General features: G+C 40.0%; 1 protein-coding gene across 13 annotated transcripts in view; it reads left to right on the plus strand.

Moving 5' to 3' along the window:
• The first annotated feature begins 99 nt into the window (after window positions 1-99).
• Window positions 100-18577, plus strand: part of FUBP1 (far upstream element binding protein 1) — a 33511-nt gene continuing 15033 nt past the window's right edge. For 11 of the 13 annotated variants that reach the window (XR_004358477.1, XR_004358479.1, XR_004358480.1 and 8 more), the window contains exons 1-19: window positions 100-311; window positions 1272-1362; window positions 3269-3307; window positions 3653-3692; window positions 4432-4481; window positions 4573-4644; window positions 4908-4965; window positions 5996-6158; window positions 6238-6336; window positions 6420-6521; window positions 7185-7287; window positions 7372-7472; window positions 8062-8203; window positions 9354-9514; window positions 10330-10484; window positions 10570-10649; window positions 13420-13548; window positions 14176-14250; window positions 18331-18476. Coding sequence is in view for 6 of the 13 variants with exons in the window: in XM_032696048.1 (XP_032551939.1) it covers window positions 198-311; window positions 1272-1362; window positions 3269-3307; window positions 3653-3692; window positions 4432-4481; window positions 4573-4644; window positions 4908-4965; window positions 5996-6158; window positions 6238-6336; window positions 6420-6521; window positions 7185-7287; window positions 7372-7472; window positions 8062-8203; window positions 9354-9514; window positions 10330-10484; window positions 10570-10649; window positions 13420-13548; window positions 14176-14250; window positions 18331-18476 (1920 nt within the window). In the remaining 7 variants the exon portion in view is untranslated. The remainder of the gene's footprint in view (window positions 312-1271; window positions 1363-3268; window positions 3308-3652; window positions 3693-4431; window positions 4482-4572; window positions 4645-4907; window positions 4966-5995; window positions 6159-6237; window positions 6337-6419; window positions 6522-7184; window positions 7288-7371; window positions 7473-8061; window positions 8204-9353; window positions 9515-10329; window positions 10485-10569; window positions 10650-13419; window positions 13549-14175; window positions 14251-18330; window positions 18477-18577) is intronic. The other 2 variants (XM_032696053.1, XM_032696052.1) reach the window with 1 other exon arrangement.

Here is an 18577-nt window from a genome sequence, read left to right on the forward strand (position 1 = left end):
GCGGGTGGGCGGGGCCGGGCGAAGCGCCGCGCGGCTTCTCCGCCGTTCTGCGGCGCAGATCTCGCGCGAACTCTCGCGAGGCGCGGGTGTCCCCCCCGCTCGCGGCGCCGCGCAGGAATGTGAAAGGCGCGCGCCTGCCGCCATTTTCTCTCTTTCTTGGCAGGCGGCGGCAGCGGCCGGAGCGGCGCCGGGCGGCCATGGCGGACTATTCCACGGTGCCCCCTCCTGCCGCGGGCGCGCCCGGGGGAGGCGGCGGCGGGGCCGGCGGAGTGAACGATGCCTTTAAAGACGCGCTGCAGAGGGCTAGACAGGTGCGCGATGAGTAACGTGGCCCCGAGCCGAATCAATGGGGTTCGCGGGCCCTGGAGGCCGTGGCGCCGGAGCCGCGAGGGGACGAGTGGGGGGGCTGCGGCCTCGCCGCGCTGGGCTGCGGGGACGCCTGAGGAAGGGCCTGGGGGGACGCCTGAGGACGGTCCTGGGAGGGGGAAGGCTTTGTCCCGGCCCCGCGCCCTGAGGGGTGTGAGCGGCCCCGCTCCGCCGCGGGCAGCGCCGGGGGGAGCTGGGCGTGAGGGAGCGAGCGGGCCGAGGGGCCCTGCCCCGGGCGGCGGGGAGCCCAAATCTCGGCGGGCGAGTAGCGGCGCGTTATCGGGGTTGGAGGGAGGGAGGGAAGAAGGGAGGGAGGACGGGCGGGCGGGCGGCGGCCCCGCGGCCCCCTCGGAGCGGCCGGGCAGCGGCGCGGCCTGTGGGGCGAGGGCGGCCCTGGCGGCGGCGCTTTATCCCGCGGCTCCGTTTGTAGGTTGGGCACCGCGGGCGGTGTTTTCATCGCTTCTCGGGCGAAATTTTCGCCCCGTCTGTTAATGAGCGGTCGCGGTTTTGGCAGTAGTTGTAAAGTTTTGTGTGGTCGGACTGCTGAGCGTTGAAATTGTTTCGCCGGTGAGGCCCTCGGTGAGACACAGCGGTGTTCCTCCAATAACGGGGAAAGAAAATCCCCTTTTAGGAAAAAGTTTCTGGTGTTTGAAGGGAAACTAGGTCGATTTTTTTTTTCCCAAGGAATGAGAAAAATATAGAAAGCTCTACTGTCGAAGGATGAGCACAAGCCTTCCTTAAAACATTAATAAAATTTTTATGAGTGGAACTGGTTTTGGCGACGATTTTCTCTTTGTGGTTATTTTCATTGTCTGAATTTCTCAAATCTTATAGAAGGTCCGGAATAAATAGGAGCTAGTAAAATTGCTTTTTTTCTTGACTCACAACGTCTGCCTTTTGTTTAGATTGCAGCGAAAATTGGAGGAGATGCTGGCACATCGATGAACTCGAACGACTACGGTTATGGAGGACAGAAAAGACCTTTGGAGGATGGAGGTACGAACTCGTTACTGCTGCATTTGTTTTTGTTGAGTACGGCCACTGTGCCAGAAACATTGCAGGTGGTGTTTTTGTTGGTGGATTCGATTTTTTTTTTCCATAGCACAGCATTAAAACATTTTGTTCCCCTTGTAGATCGTGACATACACTTTCGTTTTCACTTTACTGGGAAAATTTGTTTCAAACTGTTGTGCTCTAAACTGAAGTGAACGTAAGCCTGTTTTAAATGTGGTTTAAATGCTGCAAATGAAAAAATGTGTGTTGGGGGGGCAACAAAATTCTTAGTAGAGCAATGCCTGCACAGGTATGTCACTGAAGTCTTTTGTTGTTGTGTGGGGCTGGTTACAGCTTGGAAGTTAGAGTAGGAAGTGCTCACCCTTTACACTCGATTAGTTTCATATACTTTGTTACAGTAGTTTCATATACTTTATTACTGCACAATTTCAAATAAAAGTATTGCTGCATTTCATTGTAAAAGCATGGGACTTTAAAAAAAGACAGGAAGGTAAATTTTCTACCTTGTAGATACTTTTGTTAGTCTAATATTTCAGCCTACAGCATGTGTGAACCCTGATAAGATCATGCTTAAATCTTCTGACTTGTTGCAGCTTTTTGGATTTGCCTTACACTGCAGTAGAGTTTTCTCCTGAAATGTGTGTGTGTCATCTTCTGTCTCTTATGGAGCAGCCACTTTGAACTTAACAGGGTTTGATATGTTTACTATCCAGACAAAATCCTGGCTAAATTATGGAAAGAAACCTCTGAGCTTGTTGAAATGTTCTCGTAGGTCTTACAAAAGAGCAATGCCTTTTTTTTTTCCTTTAAGAGGATTGAAACTCAGTCTACAGAATGTAACTAAGGCTTTATATCAGGAGTTCTTATGTCCTGCAATAAAGTTTTTTTTTTCTATTGAAGGTGAGGTTTTTAATATACAGAAATGAGCTAATGATGCTTCAGATGATATATGTAATGTATTCTTTTTATTTTATGTGTAGATGGCTCTTGGACAAGTCCGAGCAGTACAACACACTGGGAGGGAATGCCCTCTCCTTTTAAAGGCAGGAATTTTTATTTATTACCTGTGTTTAGTATGTAAACATGACGTAAACTAGTGGATCTTTCTGGATTGACACAAATATTTCTTGGAATATGTGTCTTGAGTTTTTGCTGCACATAAATTATGGTGGTTCATGTAGCCTTTATTTTGGGGTGGGAAGGAAGCATCTGAAGTCTGTCTTTTTAGATACAGGTTAATGATGCCTTTTATTTCTCTTCTGTACAGATAGGATTTGGAGAGTAGTGATGTAGTTGCTTGAATCTGCTTTTTTTGAAGTTTTGTGCTATGAAATGCTTGATATTTGGATAGGAATTTCATATCCACATTCAGATTGAGATTGCATTGCCATGTGATACTGTTGTATTTTCAGATATTTGATCTAGACTTGTGGTCATTGTGAGAAAATTTTTTTTCTTTTAAGTCATTGTTGATTTTTGTATGGATTTGATTTTTTTTTTCTTTTTTTACTATAGAAGCATCATTAGCTTGAGCAACCAACAGAGCTCAACTTTGTTCCTTGTCTTAGTTGAGTTTCAGTGACTGGGTATCTGAGCAATCTACATACAGCGTGTCCTGAAAGCTGCCTTTTGTTAAACTACTGAATAGATACATGGAAAAACCTAACATCCTTTCAGCTATACTAACCGAGTGCTGAGTGTCCGTGAGATTCTTTCTTTCATTCAGATGATCAGCTCCCTGAAATTGGAGGAAAAAAAAGAAAGAAAGGAAAAAAAAAAAAAAAAGGAAAGGGGGCTAAATACACTGGAAATTACAATTCACACTAAAACGTTTAAACACTTGTTGAATTCCTTGGCAAAAAAAATTTAAAAAATCTTAATTTTGCAGATCAACCAGATGCTAAGAAAGTTGCTCCTCAGAATGACTGTAAGTAATTTTTATTTTGTTGTCAAAAAACCCTAAACAAGTGTAACATTGTCAGAACAAGAGTTTGAAAGTGTTCTGGTAGGTGGCACTTGAATAAGTAAGAAGAAAAGAGTGGCTGGGGGGTTATGTCTTATTTTGCAAAGCTAGTCTGCTTTGTAGAACTGACAGTGGTGTCAGTTTTAGCAACAGTTAATGTTTAAATTTGATTTTAAACCTGTTGATAAGAATTCTTAGAAGTCAACTTGGACAAAATATTGATACAGTTAAGTCTTATTACCAAAGCAGAAGCTTAGTTGTAAACTACACCACTTGTTTGAATTTAATTTGAACAATATTTGTTTATAGCTTTTGGAAATCAACTACCACCGATGCATCAGCAACAAAGGTAAGAGTTGCACTGCATCTTATGTAGAGTTCTTGTTTTTACTGAAATAAAGCAATTTCGAGATTTTTTTCTGAAAGAGGGATACCAACTCTGTATTTGTGTGATCTGTTGAAATTTAACTTCAGCAAGTCCTAAGTCAGACACTCCAAATGCACCTGCATTGCTGTTTCTCTCTCTTCACAGCCTAGGCTGGGTATCAAGCTTAAGGAAAGGAAAAGGTGTTGCTGGTTTTTGGTACTTAAACATAACTGGGAGTTGGAATCTGAAGGGAGAGGGAGGGACACAATCTTGTAAACAAAAAGGAACCTTGATGGACTCAGAAACAAAAAAACATTCTAACCTTACACAGAGGATTACTCAGCTACAACTCAGCGGTTTTCTCCACTCCTCTCTTGCCTGAACCACATCCCACTATTATTCTTATGGTTTGGCTGGGGATGCTGACATTTTCAGCATACTGCAGTGGATATGCAGATGAAACTTGAAATGCTCCAGTGGCCTTTTCTGTACCACAATAAAGGGATTGGGTTGATTTGTGTTACACTTAAACCTTTTGTGTTGCTTCTGTGTATTGTCAGCTGAGGCAGAACTGTGCTTGCAGAATGACTTCTAAAGCTGGTGGGAGGGTGATGTTGGGGGCAAAAGCTTTCTTAAGAGTAATGGGAGGATATATATATAAAAATGTAACACCACTTTGGTCTCTGGATGGTCACTGTCTTCTGTTTAACATTCTCTGTAGGTCTGTGATGACAGAGGAATACAAAGTTCCAGATGGGATGGTTGGATTCAGTAAGTAGTGTGGATGTGGTCCTGTATATAGTGCAGGATGTTAGCAGATGCTGTTAATACAAATAATCTTTCTGTATTTTCTTTCTTCAAGTAATTGGCAGAGGTGGAGAGCAGATCTCACGCATACAGCAAGAGTCTGGCTGTAAAATACAGATTGCCCCTGGTAACTATTTATGAGTTTTTTTATTTTATTTATTTGGGGGGCGGGATAGTAGAAAGTTCAGAAGAGTTCTCATTGCTTCTAAGTGCCTCAGCCTTCATTTAAGGTACACTTTAATTGTTGTAGTTGTGACTGTCATGATTTAAAGAATATGGGATACACTGATTATTCTACTTCATTGACCTTCCAGTAGTTTGCATGTTATGATTAATTTCATAATCTTTTTCTGACTTTACTGACAAGTTGGTTTTATTTAATGACTGCAGACAGTGGAGGCCTACCTGAAAGATCATGTATGCTAACTGGAACACCAGAGTCTGTTCAGTAAGTAAAACAAATTCTGTGTGTGCATGTTAGGTTGTGCAATACACTTCATTTTTTAGATCAGAATGTAATACCCATATAATACATGTTTTTCCTCTACTGAAGAGGCGGTTTGATGACAATTAAATGTATACACGAGAAAAAAGGCCCTTAACCTGTGGTCAAATTTCCCAGCATACTTGGAATTTTAGGACAAAAAGAATGGAACTTCAGCTTGAATTCAAGTCCAGATCTTGTTGTAGATAATAATTGCATAACCTTGCACTGATTTCAGTTTGAGGAAGAAATGTGTGGATGTGTATTAAAAAATAATGTATGCTGAAAAGAAACTTGAAGACCAACTTACAGTGGCTTTGCTAGGAAAGATCTGAAGTGTAGTGGTATAATTATTTATGTTAGCTGCTGCCACTTCGTGTTTCCAGGCAGGGCCTGCAGCTACATGTTTTCCTTTGGGAAAGTAGGTGTCATCCTCCTTTTAAGTCTCAACCAGGCACCCTGCCATTCATGAAGTCATTTTCTTTATGGGAATTTTCATTGTAATTGTAATTTATTCTGCTCACATATTAAAGGGAAGAGTTCTTAACTGATGTTAGTAAAATCCTGATTACAGTCCTGTGATGGCAGCTGAGTTACACATGTGGTGAATATATACTTACTTTTCTCCACTCTTCTGGTGATGGTTACAAGTACAAATGTCCTTACTTGGCATGCAGCAGCTTTTTTTCAGAGTTAAGCTTTGATTAGTGTAACTATATTCAGGGTGATGGTCATGTTTGGAGGAAACTTAGTTGAGCTTGTCTGGTAAAGAACCACCTTTTGCATTCTTGTATTGGGGTGGTTTTGTTATCTGGCAGTTAGTTCTTAAGTTACTGCTGCAGATTTATTGAGTTTGCCTCATATTTCTTAGTGTTAGTAAGCACATTTTTTTGACAGAAACTTCTCAGATCGAAAGAATTTCCAAGGAGAATAGGTGTGGGCAAGTGATACTTGCAGGAATAAGTTATTTATAAATACGGGTTTTCTTTCCCAGATCAGCCAAAAGATTACTTGACCAGATAGTTGAAAAGGGAAGACCTGCACCTGGCTTTCATCATGGTGATGGACCTGGAAATGCAGTCCAAGAAATTATGATTCCAGCAAGTAAAGCGGGATTAGTTATTGGGAAAGGTGGAGAGACAATTAAACAGTTACAGGTATATATGTATCTTTTTTAAAATATGATGGTATGGAATCTGGATTTCAGTGGGTATTGACCTCCCTTTTATCAAATAGGAACGAGCAGGTGTCAAAATGGTCATGATTCAAGATGGGCCACAGAACACTGGTGCAGACAAGCCCCTTAGGATAACTGGAGACCCTTACAAAGTTCAAGTAAGGAGTCCTTCCCAATTCAGAGCATTTTTAAATCCATTCTGGTGTTGCAGTACCTAAATGAACTTTGCTTCTTCTTCTAGCAAGCCAAGGAAATGGTGCTGGAGTTAATCCGTGATCAAGGTGGCTTTAGAGAGGTGCGCAACGAATATGGGTCAAGAATAGGAGGAAATGAAGGGATAGACGTAAGCATGGTTGAAAAACTTGTTCACTGTACTTTGAGATGTTAACTTTGAAATGTTAAGCTGGGTAATACTGCTGAAAGCTCTTAATCAGATTTCTAAAGTGGTGGTGGTGGCATGTAAGTATGACTTGATCACTGCTGAAGTTATGGCATGACCTGGCGTGCAGCGTTCACTTCACATTGCCAGCTGTTCTGAACAGTTTCAGCTGGAGCTTGTCAAATAAGCAAGTCAGTTTTATGGCCAAGTATATAACCCTATAATGTTACCAAAATTGGAGTTTGGCCTTTATGGAAGGATATTTAAGTTCACCTGTTATGCAAGTCACAAGCTAATAAGGAGAGGCTTAACTTTTCATCTGCTGGAATCTGCATTTTAGACACCTTATAACTTTTTTTTTTATTATTCTGATATTATTCTGATATTATTTATAATATCCCCTGCAGTTGCTACCACTATGAGAACTTGTAGTACGTAAGATTGCTTTGTTTTTTAAACTGTAGTCCAACATTTGCTAGCCTTGTGACTATTGAAAAATAGACAGTTGAAAAAGTGGCTTAGGTCTTGCCCTGGTTTACTATTCTACTTTGTAACCCTTTCATTCTGTGAATTTGGTAGGAATATCTGCATCAGCAACATCTTGCTTTGTTTTGGTTTCTTCTTAAGGTTCCAATACCACGATTTGCTGTAGGTATTGTAATTGGAAGAAATGGGGAGATGATAAAAAAGATCCAGAATGATGCCGGTGTTAGGATCCAGTTTAAGCCAGGTTTGTGACCTGTTCTTAAGTTTCTGTGAATTGACTGTAAATTTACTGGATTGCATTTACTGGCATAGTTCCTTTTTATTCCAGATGATGGAACAACTCCAGATAGAATAGCCCAGATCACAGGGCCTCCTGACAGATGTCAGCATGCTGCAGAAATTATTACAGATCTCCTTCGCAGTGTTCAGGTTGGGTAATGTTATTTCAAATTTCAAATCTCCTGCCCACCTTTTAGAAAGGCCTAAACTTTTCAGAAAGTGTGTGTAACTAAGGAAATAGTTTAATGATGCCATTTGAATCTGCTTCAAAGTTTGGTCTGGAATAGGAATGTTTGCTTTTACAGTTACAGTTTTGCAGGTGATGAGACTGATTCAAGGTCATGGCAGTTCTTGATGTGGCTGGTTTTAGAGCTGCTGCTTCTGTTGTCTTGTGTTAAGAGCTAACATGCTGTTACTTTGGGTTCTAATTGGTGTTCAAGCATTTAAACCATCTTGTATTCTTAGATGAGCCCCACTGCTGCATTTACAGAAGGCAGACAAAAATTCCATCTTTGTGCATGTGAAACTCTCTGCTTGCTTCGATATCCTCTCATCTTTCACATGCAGAGTTGGACAGAACGTCTTTTAAAATGTAATTTAGGTCTTCCAAAAAAAGATACTACTACAACTATCAAAACTATCTGAGTAGTGAATCAGTTTTTTCTTTAGAAATGATGTGATGTAACCTATTGGCATTACTTGTTACAGAATATGCTCATTTCTTGCTGTTCTTTTTTAGGCTGGTAACCCTGGTGGCCCAGGACCTGGTGGTCGAGGAAGGGGTAGAGGCCAAGGCAACTGGAACATGGGGCCTCCTGGTGGATTACAGGAATTCAATTTTATTGTCCCTACTGGCAAAACTGGATTAATCATTGGCAAAGGCAATATATCTTACATATGTGTATATGTTATTAAAAAAAACAGTCAGCTTTTCTATTTGTACAAATGCCATACTACAGAGATGTGTCAAGTGTGTGTAGATAATTTACACTAGAGCAAAACAGTGCTGTTAAATCATAATGCTCTTCAGATTTTCCTCACCAAAACATAGCCTAGTACTCTAAAAGTAAAGAGACAATCAATTTATTGAATTTATCAAACCTTTTTTTGAAGTAACAAGTACAGGGTTACATTGGTAGCATTTGGTAGTTTCTTAGGTGATGTGTCTTATAATTACCTTGTGTTTGATACTGCATGATAAGCCAAGTGTTCCTGAATCTGACTTGCTCCTAAAACTAGTTTTCACACATTTCAGTGAAAATCTTTTACAGTGAAACTCTGTAGCAATTTCTTCCATACCTGTGTTCATTAAAACAATTCTTGAATTTAATTTTAAAAATAATTTACCATATGCTTCAAAAGGAAACACTTGAATCCATTTTAATCTCTTGTTCATAGTGGGTTTTCCAGACACAGCAAATAGGCTGACACAGATCAGTTCTTGACCTGGAAGGTTGAGGGTTTTTTAATTTTAAATACCAAATTACCCTTGTTTTGAAAACGTTGTGTATGCAAAGGGTACATAAAACATCTCTGGATCACGTGAGAGGAGGAGCCAGTTTAAGGAATTTAACTTTCTGCTTTTAGTGCACTGCAAAAATTGTGGACTTCACCATCTGGTCTTCTCCATTTTTTTTATCATCTGTGCTTCCTTACTGCTTTGTAGGGAGTTTAGTTCTGAAGTTTGTCTTTGCTGATAACTCGTGTGTGTTGGTTGTTATTCATGTCTAATCTCACACATTTACGTGAACGAAAAAACCAGACAACATTGGAGGAATTCTTGGCTGTTGTTTCTGAGTAACGTTATTGTGGTCTCTATTTAAAAATATAATTTATTGTTCCTAGTTTATTGCAATCAAAGCTCTGTACTACACTGAAGAGGCTTTTTAAAATTGTTAGAATGTTCTTGTACAGCTTGTAAGAATAGGCACCTTGTCACTTATTTGTCTTCAGCTTCCATGCACTTTCTCTGATTTAAATCACTATTTTCTGCTTTAATGCACATCATAAAAACTCTATGTTGCATTGCAGGTGGTGAAACTATTAAAAGTATAAGCCAGCAGTCTGGTGCTAGAATAGAACTTCAAAGAAACCCTCCACCTAATGCAGATCCAAACATGAAGATGTTTACTATCCGTGGAACACCCCAGCAAATAGATTATGCACGACAGCTTATAGAAGAAAAGATTGGAGTGAGTGTTTACTGGTTTTTGGTTTCCTATTATAACTAAACAGAACTGCAGGCAAGTCTCCTTCATGGAGACTTTTCTTCCCTTTCACTTCCAGATTAATCAGAAAATAAATTGGTAATAAAAAATTAGAATCCATATTTGGATTCTTTTGATGCATAAACATAACTTAATGCACCAAAAGAAACAAAATCTTGAAATGGAAATGGTTGGTTTTTTTCAGTGTAATATGGTGTGGTTTTAATGATGTGTTCTTGAATATGCCCGTTTTGTGAATATGAAAAATTTGATGGGTTCAAAGATACCAGTGGTATTCTAAAAGCCACTAAATTGTGTGTTTAGTTTCTGTCTCAGTATGTTTAAGTAAAGTTCTAATCCAAGTTTACACCTTCTCTTTCATTACACTTTTGTTTGCATGTAGTCAAATTTACTGGTGGCTTTTTGTACCTGATATTACAAACTAGTTTAATTAGCAGGATTGGTCAGAATTAAGTGTATTGGTTTGTTTTAAAACTGGTAGTCTTGTATTAGTCTGGGAGGGGTTTAAGACAACCTGTGGAAAAATCCACCTTTTATTTGTAAAGTTCTTTACTTCCTCAAGAAAACTGAAAGAAATGCAAGTTTTTAGTTATTACTGCCACAGCTGCTTTAAAGTGTTCTCTTTAATTAGCCCTAAGTCTCATTAATCTTAAAATTACCTGTTTTCAGCAGGATTGCTATTTAACAGCAGTCAAATCTTTTGGATTGTATTCTTCTGAGCTGCTGAAAAATGGAGAACCTCAAGGTTTATTTTCACCTCTGTGCTGTTCTTGTTTCAGGGTCCAGTGAATCCACTGGGTCCACCTGTTCCCCATGGACCTCATGGTGTTGTTCCTGGCCCCCATGGACCTCCTGGCCCACCAGGTCCTGGTGCTCCCATGGGACCATATAATCCAGCTCCTTATAATCCAGGGCCTCCTGGCCCTGCCCCTCAGTAAGTCCTGCTCCAGCCACCTTCCCTCTTGCAGGGTGACCCTGGCTCTGGCTCTCCCTGATATGTGTGCCTTGCTCTTTTCCAGTGGTCCTCCAGCTCCATATGCTCCACAAGGATGGGGAAATGCTTATCCACACTGGCAGCCACCAAACCCACCAGATCCAGGTAAGGAATGTCACAGCTGCACTGCAGGGTGGGTATCCTGGAAATACAGCCCTTCTGTCCTTCCAAGTGTCACTGCACAGCTCACTTGTGTCACACTGGTAAATCTGAGCAGCTCCTCTCTCAGGTTCTGCTTTTCTGTTTGTCACTTTACCTGCGTTTTACACTTTCCACATGTTGCTTGTGAGATGTTGAAATTTGTTAGAGTTGGAATATGCTTTTTTTTTACAACTGTTATTGATACTGCATCCCTGTTTATGACACTTTTTGCAAGAGTCTTGGTTCACTGGTTTTGTGCAGTTCAATTTTCTTACAGTTCATGTTTTTACAGAGAATGTGTTTTCTTTCTCTAATAGTAAATGACTTTCTGTTTTATTTTACACAGTCTCCCTGATCTGTCTTTGCATAGTTTATGCTATATGATGTTTTAGCTTTTGTTGACCTATGAGGATTGCTTCTCAGACTCTGATACAGGTGTATTTTGTTGAGTCCCTGTTGAACTGCTGTTAATACAGTAAAACTAGTCAGGGTTGTGTATTTTGAACTTTTGCTTGTAATAGTTCTGTATTTTCTTCTGAAACCCATCAATGTAGAATTTATTTCTTCTATTTCTGATTACCTTTGTCAAGACTGGGAGTTTTTACTGAATTATAACTTCCCAAAGTTGTAGTGTCCTGCTTTTCTTAAAGTTTACATCCTTTGGTTGGACTAGAGCATGTGGGGGAACGGAACTGCAGCCACAGAAGGCATGGTAAGGTAGATGCTTGAGTCTGTTGTGCCTCATTTGTTTGAGGTGAAACTTCCCTCAGAACTTGAGCCAAAATACCTCAATTTCATTTTTGTTATAAATGGAATCAGTATTTTTGCATAAGCCACTGTTCCTGACACAGATCCCATTAGTGGAAAAGGGGAGGATGTCTGTCACATACTGTGTCTTTTCAAAGAACCATCTCTGGCTTCACTTACCAAGCTTTTGCAAAAGGTAGCTCTGCATGCATTCAGTTAGTATTTAAAAATGCCTATTATTATTTAAATGTAGAATGATTCAAAGCAACTTAAAGTCTCAGCATACCAAAAGTGTCATTTAATGCAAAACCACTGCTAAAATCTTAGTCTGTTTTGAATCACATTTTCACTTTTTTACAAAGTAATTTATCTACATAAAGATGTGTAAGAAAAAATGGCAAATACTCTCTTAATGTCACCTTGATTTTGTAACCATTTTTTTGATAAATACTCATCTTAAAAATCTAATGAAGTGTTCCTATGTGCAGTTGAAGTTGGTGTTTCTTTTGACAAGTATTTATTTGGATGAATTTTCTACAGTTTTCACTTAGTTGCTCATTTCAGTGTAACAAATGGGTTGTTCTAGTATTTTTTTCAGAGGTGCTTTCTCCAGAGCCATGCTTGTCACGTGAAAGTGGAGCTAGTTACTACAGTCAGATTTCTTTGGAAAGTTAATGAATCCTGCTCTTTTGTTCTCCCACTGTAGAGGGGAAGGAGGGGGGGAGTCGAGCAATGGCTTATTTGATATTTGCAGGTAACCTTAGAATATAGTACATGTTAGTTTAAATCCACTGTTGTTGATGCAAGCAGTGTAATTTAAAAAGGAAATAGTGTGTGAACATTTTTTTCTGTATGCTGATACTACTGTGTGCATTTGAAGTGGTTACATCTGACTTTTGTCGCACTATTTCATTTAACATTAATTTTATTGTTGTGGATTTCTTCTTGAATGCCTTTTTCAGGGGATTTCTTCTTTTCCATTTCTCGCTGCCTTACCTATTTTGTGTTTGGGGAAGATTATATTTCCATTTTTATATATAGTTACTCTAAAATATCAGTTATATCCATGTCCTTATGTGAAATTCTCTCTTCATTTGGCTGCATTTATTTGCAGGAATAAATACTCTTTATGAATGCAAGTATTGTGTGCAAAGATATGATGGTTGGGTAAAACATTATGTTCTCTAACAGTAGGTTTTCAGGTGTTGTGGGTTAGCACTCTGGTAATGTAACCAATCTGTGATTCAGCAAGAATAAGCCATTCCTAAAGGCTAAATGTGAAAAACAGAGAAATAAAACTCTAGGAAACAGCATCATTGGCCTGCCTAGATGTAGATAAAAATAAGGAACCATGGGGATAGCTGCAGAAGGTGCCGATGTCACTATTATTTATTATACTAAAAAGCTGTAAGTAAACAGTGATGCTTAATAGCCATGTGTGGGGATTTAGGTTCTTAAACATGCTGTGTGTTTCTGTGTTTGACTGTGACCTTAAAGTTGAACTGCCATGCATTGCAAATACCCAGTAAGCTTTGTATTCTTCTGTTTCAGAAATATGTTTTTGGCATGCCTCCTGCACCGGTGCCAGTGTCATTAGCGTGAGGTTATAACCAAAGTAAAACCACTGAAATTGTTTGGTGCCAGAATGATTCATTGCTGATTAACATGACTGTTTAATTAAACTTGCCAAGTCTGTTTCTGCTTATCCCATTGAAAAAGTAATGAATGGCATTGTAGTAGTAAGGGTTCTGAAATAATTTTATCTCGCCAGCCCTATGAAAGTACACTTTGTACAGTTCACTGTTCTGAAACCTGAGCAAAAGTTTGTGCTAGAAAGAAAAAATACTTAAAAGATGTACCTGGTTATTTTGTTTAGATGGATTTTTCTTTGGAGGAAAATAAGAGTGTGTAGGACAGGATTAATTGAGGGCAGCATTCTGTTCACAGTAGTACTACTTTTATAAACGTTTCTGTTCTGTTTCCATAGGTAAGCCAGGAACAGATCCCAATTCAGCAGCGTGGGCAGCTTATTATGCTCACTATTACCAGCAGCAAGCACAGCCACCTCCTGCAGCCCCTCCAGGTGGACCAGCTACCACCCAAACCAATGGCCAAGGTAGTTGTTCAGTCAGATGGACACATTTCTCATTGCTGCAGCTCTGAATGCCCACTTATTTTTTATTGTTGTCTTCATACATTCGATCAATTTATTTAAGTAGCTGTTTTTCTTTGAAAACTATTGCTTACAGCCTTCACCAGTGCTTTTCTTAATTTCAGCAGTAGTCAGGGTAATGTATTTGTTTTGCAGTATGCTCCAAAGACAATTTTGCCACATCTTGGGCTGGTTTAATGACTACACAGAGCAGTCAGTCATAACTAAAAATTATTGTCATTTGCTTAAATAGCTGCATCACTTCCATTGGGTTTAGGACAATTACAGTTGTGGTATTTAGTTGTGTTATTATAACTTATGCCTGGATGAGGCTTACCACTTGAATTTTGGGTAGTATTTTGTGTTGTGAGTGATGTGCACTTCCTGAATCTTGAAAACATGCTAAGCACTTTAAACACTTCTTTGTGGTATCTTTTACTAATACTTTGTGTTTGTAGTAGCTTCTACCACAAAGTAGTGTCAGATTTGAGTGCTGTCATCTGGGATTGTTCCTGAAAATTTCAGTTGATGATTTGTATGTGTGAAGCAAACCCCAGTCGTTTTAGTTTAATTGGTTTTAATGTAATTCAGGAGATCAGCCAAATCCAGCACCAGCAGGGCAGGTTGACTATACCAAGGCCTGGGAGGAGTACTACAAAAAAATGGGTAAGTGTGCAGGGGTTTTTTCTGTTGTTGTTTAGTGGAATGTTTTAGGAGGCTTGCTTGCTTTTTTATCACAAAAAAATTTAAATGCACAATGCCCATGTCTTCTGAAGTGTACACTGCTGAAGGCCCTGCTGAAAAACAGACTCAACTTTCACGTTGTGTTTAAGGCATTTATTGGTACTAATGCTACTAATGGCTTCACAAAAATACTTCATACTTACTGAAATGTCCGTATTTAATCCTTGGGAAACAACATCTTTTAAATGCCTCAATCTGAGTATTTTAAAGTATAGTTTCTAAGTTTTGGAATTGAACTTTGATCTACTTTATGAAGCTGTTTTTCTTGTTTAGCAGCTGTTTCCTAGTGCTCTTCAGATTACCTGTGATTTTTCTTTTTCCTTGTAACTTGCTTTCTGTGTTCCAGGTTACAAAACCATCATAATTAGCTTTCATTTATATCTAGTGCTTTTTTTGTAAATAGCATTAGCTTTGCAGCACTTCAGAGCTGCATTAAAACTGCAGGTTACATGTTATTGCTAACTTTTTTTCCTCAAGTATTTTGCTTGAATTGACTTAGCAAAATGCAATTAAATTGCTGGTGCAGCTGATTATTTGCATTTAGATTTAATACCATGCTTAATTCCTCTTAACAACTTTCTACCATGTTCATCTTGAATTATTTGCCAAGACGTAACTGTGTCTTTATTTTGACACAGCATAAGTGGTGAAGCAGAAAATGTATATAATAATTATTTACTTCAAGAACTGTGGATCAGACCAAGAAAATTCCAACAGAACTCCCAAACACTTGATCTCTAAGATGTGAGAGGCCTTTCCATTTTCCTTCTTCCTGGTTCAGTTAACTATTTATTTTCACTTTAGTGTTCTGTCAGTTCAGGTCACATTCTTAAATGCAAAGTTGTGGGTGTTTTTTCACTGTCTTTTTAAAAATAATGTAATTTGTTGGCAGGGGCTCCACAATCTTTCTAATTTGCTATCTCTGGAAAGCAAAGTCTGGGTTGCACTAGTCTTGCATTTACTCTGATTAAATCATAACTAGTCAGAAGGTGTTGGGATAGTTTCTGGGAGCAATTCCAAAAAGGAGTGTAATCCAAAAAAGAAAAAATTACGAGATAAAAATAGTTGCTGTTAAAATGCTAAATTTGGAAAATGCCAATACAATCAAATGAGAGGAAAAACATGAGGGCAGTTCTTATCCGAGTTTCTTTTTCTAGTTTGGATTGAGTTCTTGGCCTGAAGGAGAGCTCTTGATGTCTGGGGTTGTATAACTTGGCTGTGCAAATCATGAGAACTTCTGGCTTCAGAACCTTGAGAGGGTAGTACCATTTCTCTTAAGATTCACTTAAAAAAGAGGAATTCATCTTGAGCTGTTTAATGCTAAATGAAACTACAATAATATTAAGTAGTAGAAGGTCTGATGACCAGGAAGGCTGTCCCAGCAGCCAAGTTCATGTGGTCTCTGAGCTCTCAGTGCTGTACATGGATCCTGTAGATGACCCTGATTTTTGCTTTGTACCCCACTTCATAAATCAAGAAAATGTCTTTTAAATCTCCCTTTAGTATTAGCAGGTAACAAGACAGTAATTTAGCTTTCAAAGACATAAAGATGCTGTTACCTTGCGTTGGAGACATGGCATTTTTATTTTTCCATACAAAATCTGAAATAAAGATCGTGTAACTGGGCCATAAAAATCTCTCAAGAATAACTGTTCCTTCTAAACATGAAGTCATGTTTTAGTAAATTATTTATATGTCTCCATTGAAATTTGTAAATTTATCATTTCAAGTCATTCCTATATATTGTGGGCTTGACTTATATAGTTAAGGGATTCCATAATAAAACAGTGAAATTGCTCTTAAAAGTTTCCTCATGATTGTAGCTGGAATTTTGATGATGTTGAGCTGTAAAATCTGGTGGCATTTTCTTTCTCAGCCCTCCTTGAAGGGGAGTTACTCTGTGTTTCTTGTGTTTCCTTTGTCTGTAAGTGTTTCAGTGTAATTTGTTGATTTGGGTATGAACAATATCCTGTTCCAGTGCAGTTCTTGTACTGAAGGGAGGTTTGGACTGAGCTGCTGAGTTCCATGTGTAGGTTCAGAAGTACCTGTACCTAAAATATTAACCCATTTCAGGACAGAAGTCAGTTTGAAATCTTGGAGTAGATGTTAAATTTGCCATATTTTATTTATTACTTGAGTTTCAGTGCTGCGTTGAGAAAGCTGTGTGAATGTCAGAAAATTCTTGAGTTGTAATGCACAAAAAATCCCTTTAGCTTCGACATTCAGCTGTGCTGACAATAAGTTAAACGTTACAATTATTAAATTAATAGTGAACGTGAGAAAAGGGTGTCCTGGGATAATTTGTAATCATATTAAAGATCATTTTTGTTACAATATGCACTTCTGATTAATTATTTTAAGTTGTGGTAAACTACAACTTTTAAAATGTGCTTACGGCTCTAAAGATTTGGAGAAATTTAAGATTTTCTAGGAAAACAATTGCTTTACTGTATAACCCCAAAAAAGATGGATGGGGTTTTATAACTTATCTGCATTGTAAGTGGAAAAATTAAGGCAGTTGTGTAGATGGTTGGAAAATGGAAGGTTGTGTGTTGGTGGCTTTCAGGATGGTGCTTTGCCAAATGTTCACATCCTCTGCTCACACTTGATGTGTTTGAGAGGATTGGGAGTCTACACGTGTAGGGGAGTGTGAATAGCTGGCAAACAGCTTTATAAATAAGAATTAGATAAAAAATGGTGAAGAGAGTGGTGCTAAGTGGGGTGTATTTGATGTCTGTGAAGTTAGGGAAAAAGGAGGTAAAGCTGCCTGTACAAATACTCCTTGGCAGAACAGCATGACTGAGGTCCTAAAAGGTTGGCTGTGATTTTGTTTGGGTTTTTTAATATGCTGCAGAGTCCTGGTGTATCAATGTGTCAGTGCTGGAGTTTTAATCTACCAGTTGGTTTTGTTGCAAGGATCAGTAGTTCTGAGCTGTAAGTCTGGGAGGGTGTGTGCACACTGTGTATGCACTGTTATTTCTGGAGGATTGGAGCTGTAGCAGAGGTTGGAAGGAGAAGTTTCAGGACTGTGTTCTGTGCTGGAGTAAATGTTGACCAAAAATTATTGCTCTTTTTGAAAAATGTGATCTGCGGTGTCCCAGCCATTGAAGGATGCCAGAATTGTGGGAGTAAATGAATTGGCATCTGCTGAGCTTGTGAGTGCAGCCTGTAAAATAAGGGAAAATCAGGCTAGGTGGAGTACAGAAAGTTTTGACTCTTTATGTGTGTTCAAATGCTGCCAATTGCTCAGATCAGGCTTTGAACATTCACGAGTGTGAATCAAGGGGCAGAAAAAACTGTCCTCGTGATTCCTCAATTCGGCTTTACATGGGAATCGTGCTGGTGAGGCCACCCCTGGAGTGCTGTGTCCAGTTCTGGGCCCTCAGCTCAGGAAGGACATTGAGGGGCTGGAGCAGGTCCAGGGAAGAGCAATAAGGCTGGGGAAGGGACTGGAGCACAAGTGCTGTGAGGAGAGGCTGAGGGAGCTGGGGCTGTTCAGCCTGGAGAAGAGGAGGCTCAGGGGAGACCTCCTCACTCTCTGCAACTCCCTGACAGGAGGGGGGAGCCAGGGGGGGTTGGTCTCTTTTCCCAGGCAACTCTCAGCAAGACAAGAGGGCTCGGTCTTAAACTGTGTCAGGGGGAGGGTTAGGTTGGATATCAGGAAGAATTTCTTTGCAGAGAGGGTGATCAGCCATTGGAATGGGCTGCCCAGGGAAGTGGTGGATTCTCCATCCCTGGAGGTTTTTAAGGACAGACTGGATGTGGCATCAGTGCCATGGGCTGGGAACCACGGCGGGGTTGGATCAAGGGTCGGACTTGATGATCTCAGAGGTCCCTTCCAACCCAACTGATTCTGTGATTAAAAAACAGCATGAGCTGTTAGGTCAAAAGAAAGCAGGCACAAGTTCATTCAGACTGCTTGGAGGAATATTGCTGGGTGAGCTTTGTCAGGCAGCGAGATGTTGAAGTTTGCACCACCAGATGTGTGTTTAACGCCCGCAGGTCAGGCAGTTCCTGCCCCAGCCGGGGCTCCTCCGGGCGGGCAGCCGGATTACAGCGCGGCGTGGGCCGAGTACTACAGGCAGCAGGCAGCTTACTACGCCCAGACCAGTCCCCAGGGGATGCCCCAGCACCCTCCAGCGCCACAGGTACAGTGCTCAAGTGTTTTCTGCCTGGCTTCTGTTTCAGTGGTCGTAGATATTTTTTTGCATGTCTCCTGCTTCGTTACTTTCGGAGTATGCATCTTTTT

The sequence above is a fragment of the Chiroxiphia lanceolata genome, chromosome 9, assembly GCF_009829145.1.
Source record: "Chiroxiphia lanceolata isolate bChiLan1 chromosome 9, bChiLan1.pri, whole genome shotgun sequence".
Lineage (NCBI taxonomy): Eukaryota > Metazoa > Chordata > Aves > Passeriformes > Pipridae > Chiroxiphia > Chiroxiphia lanceolata.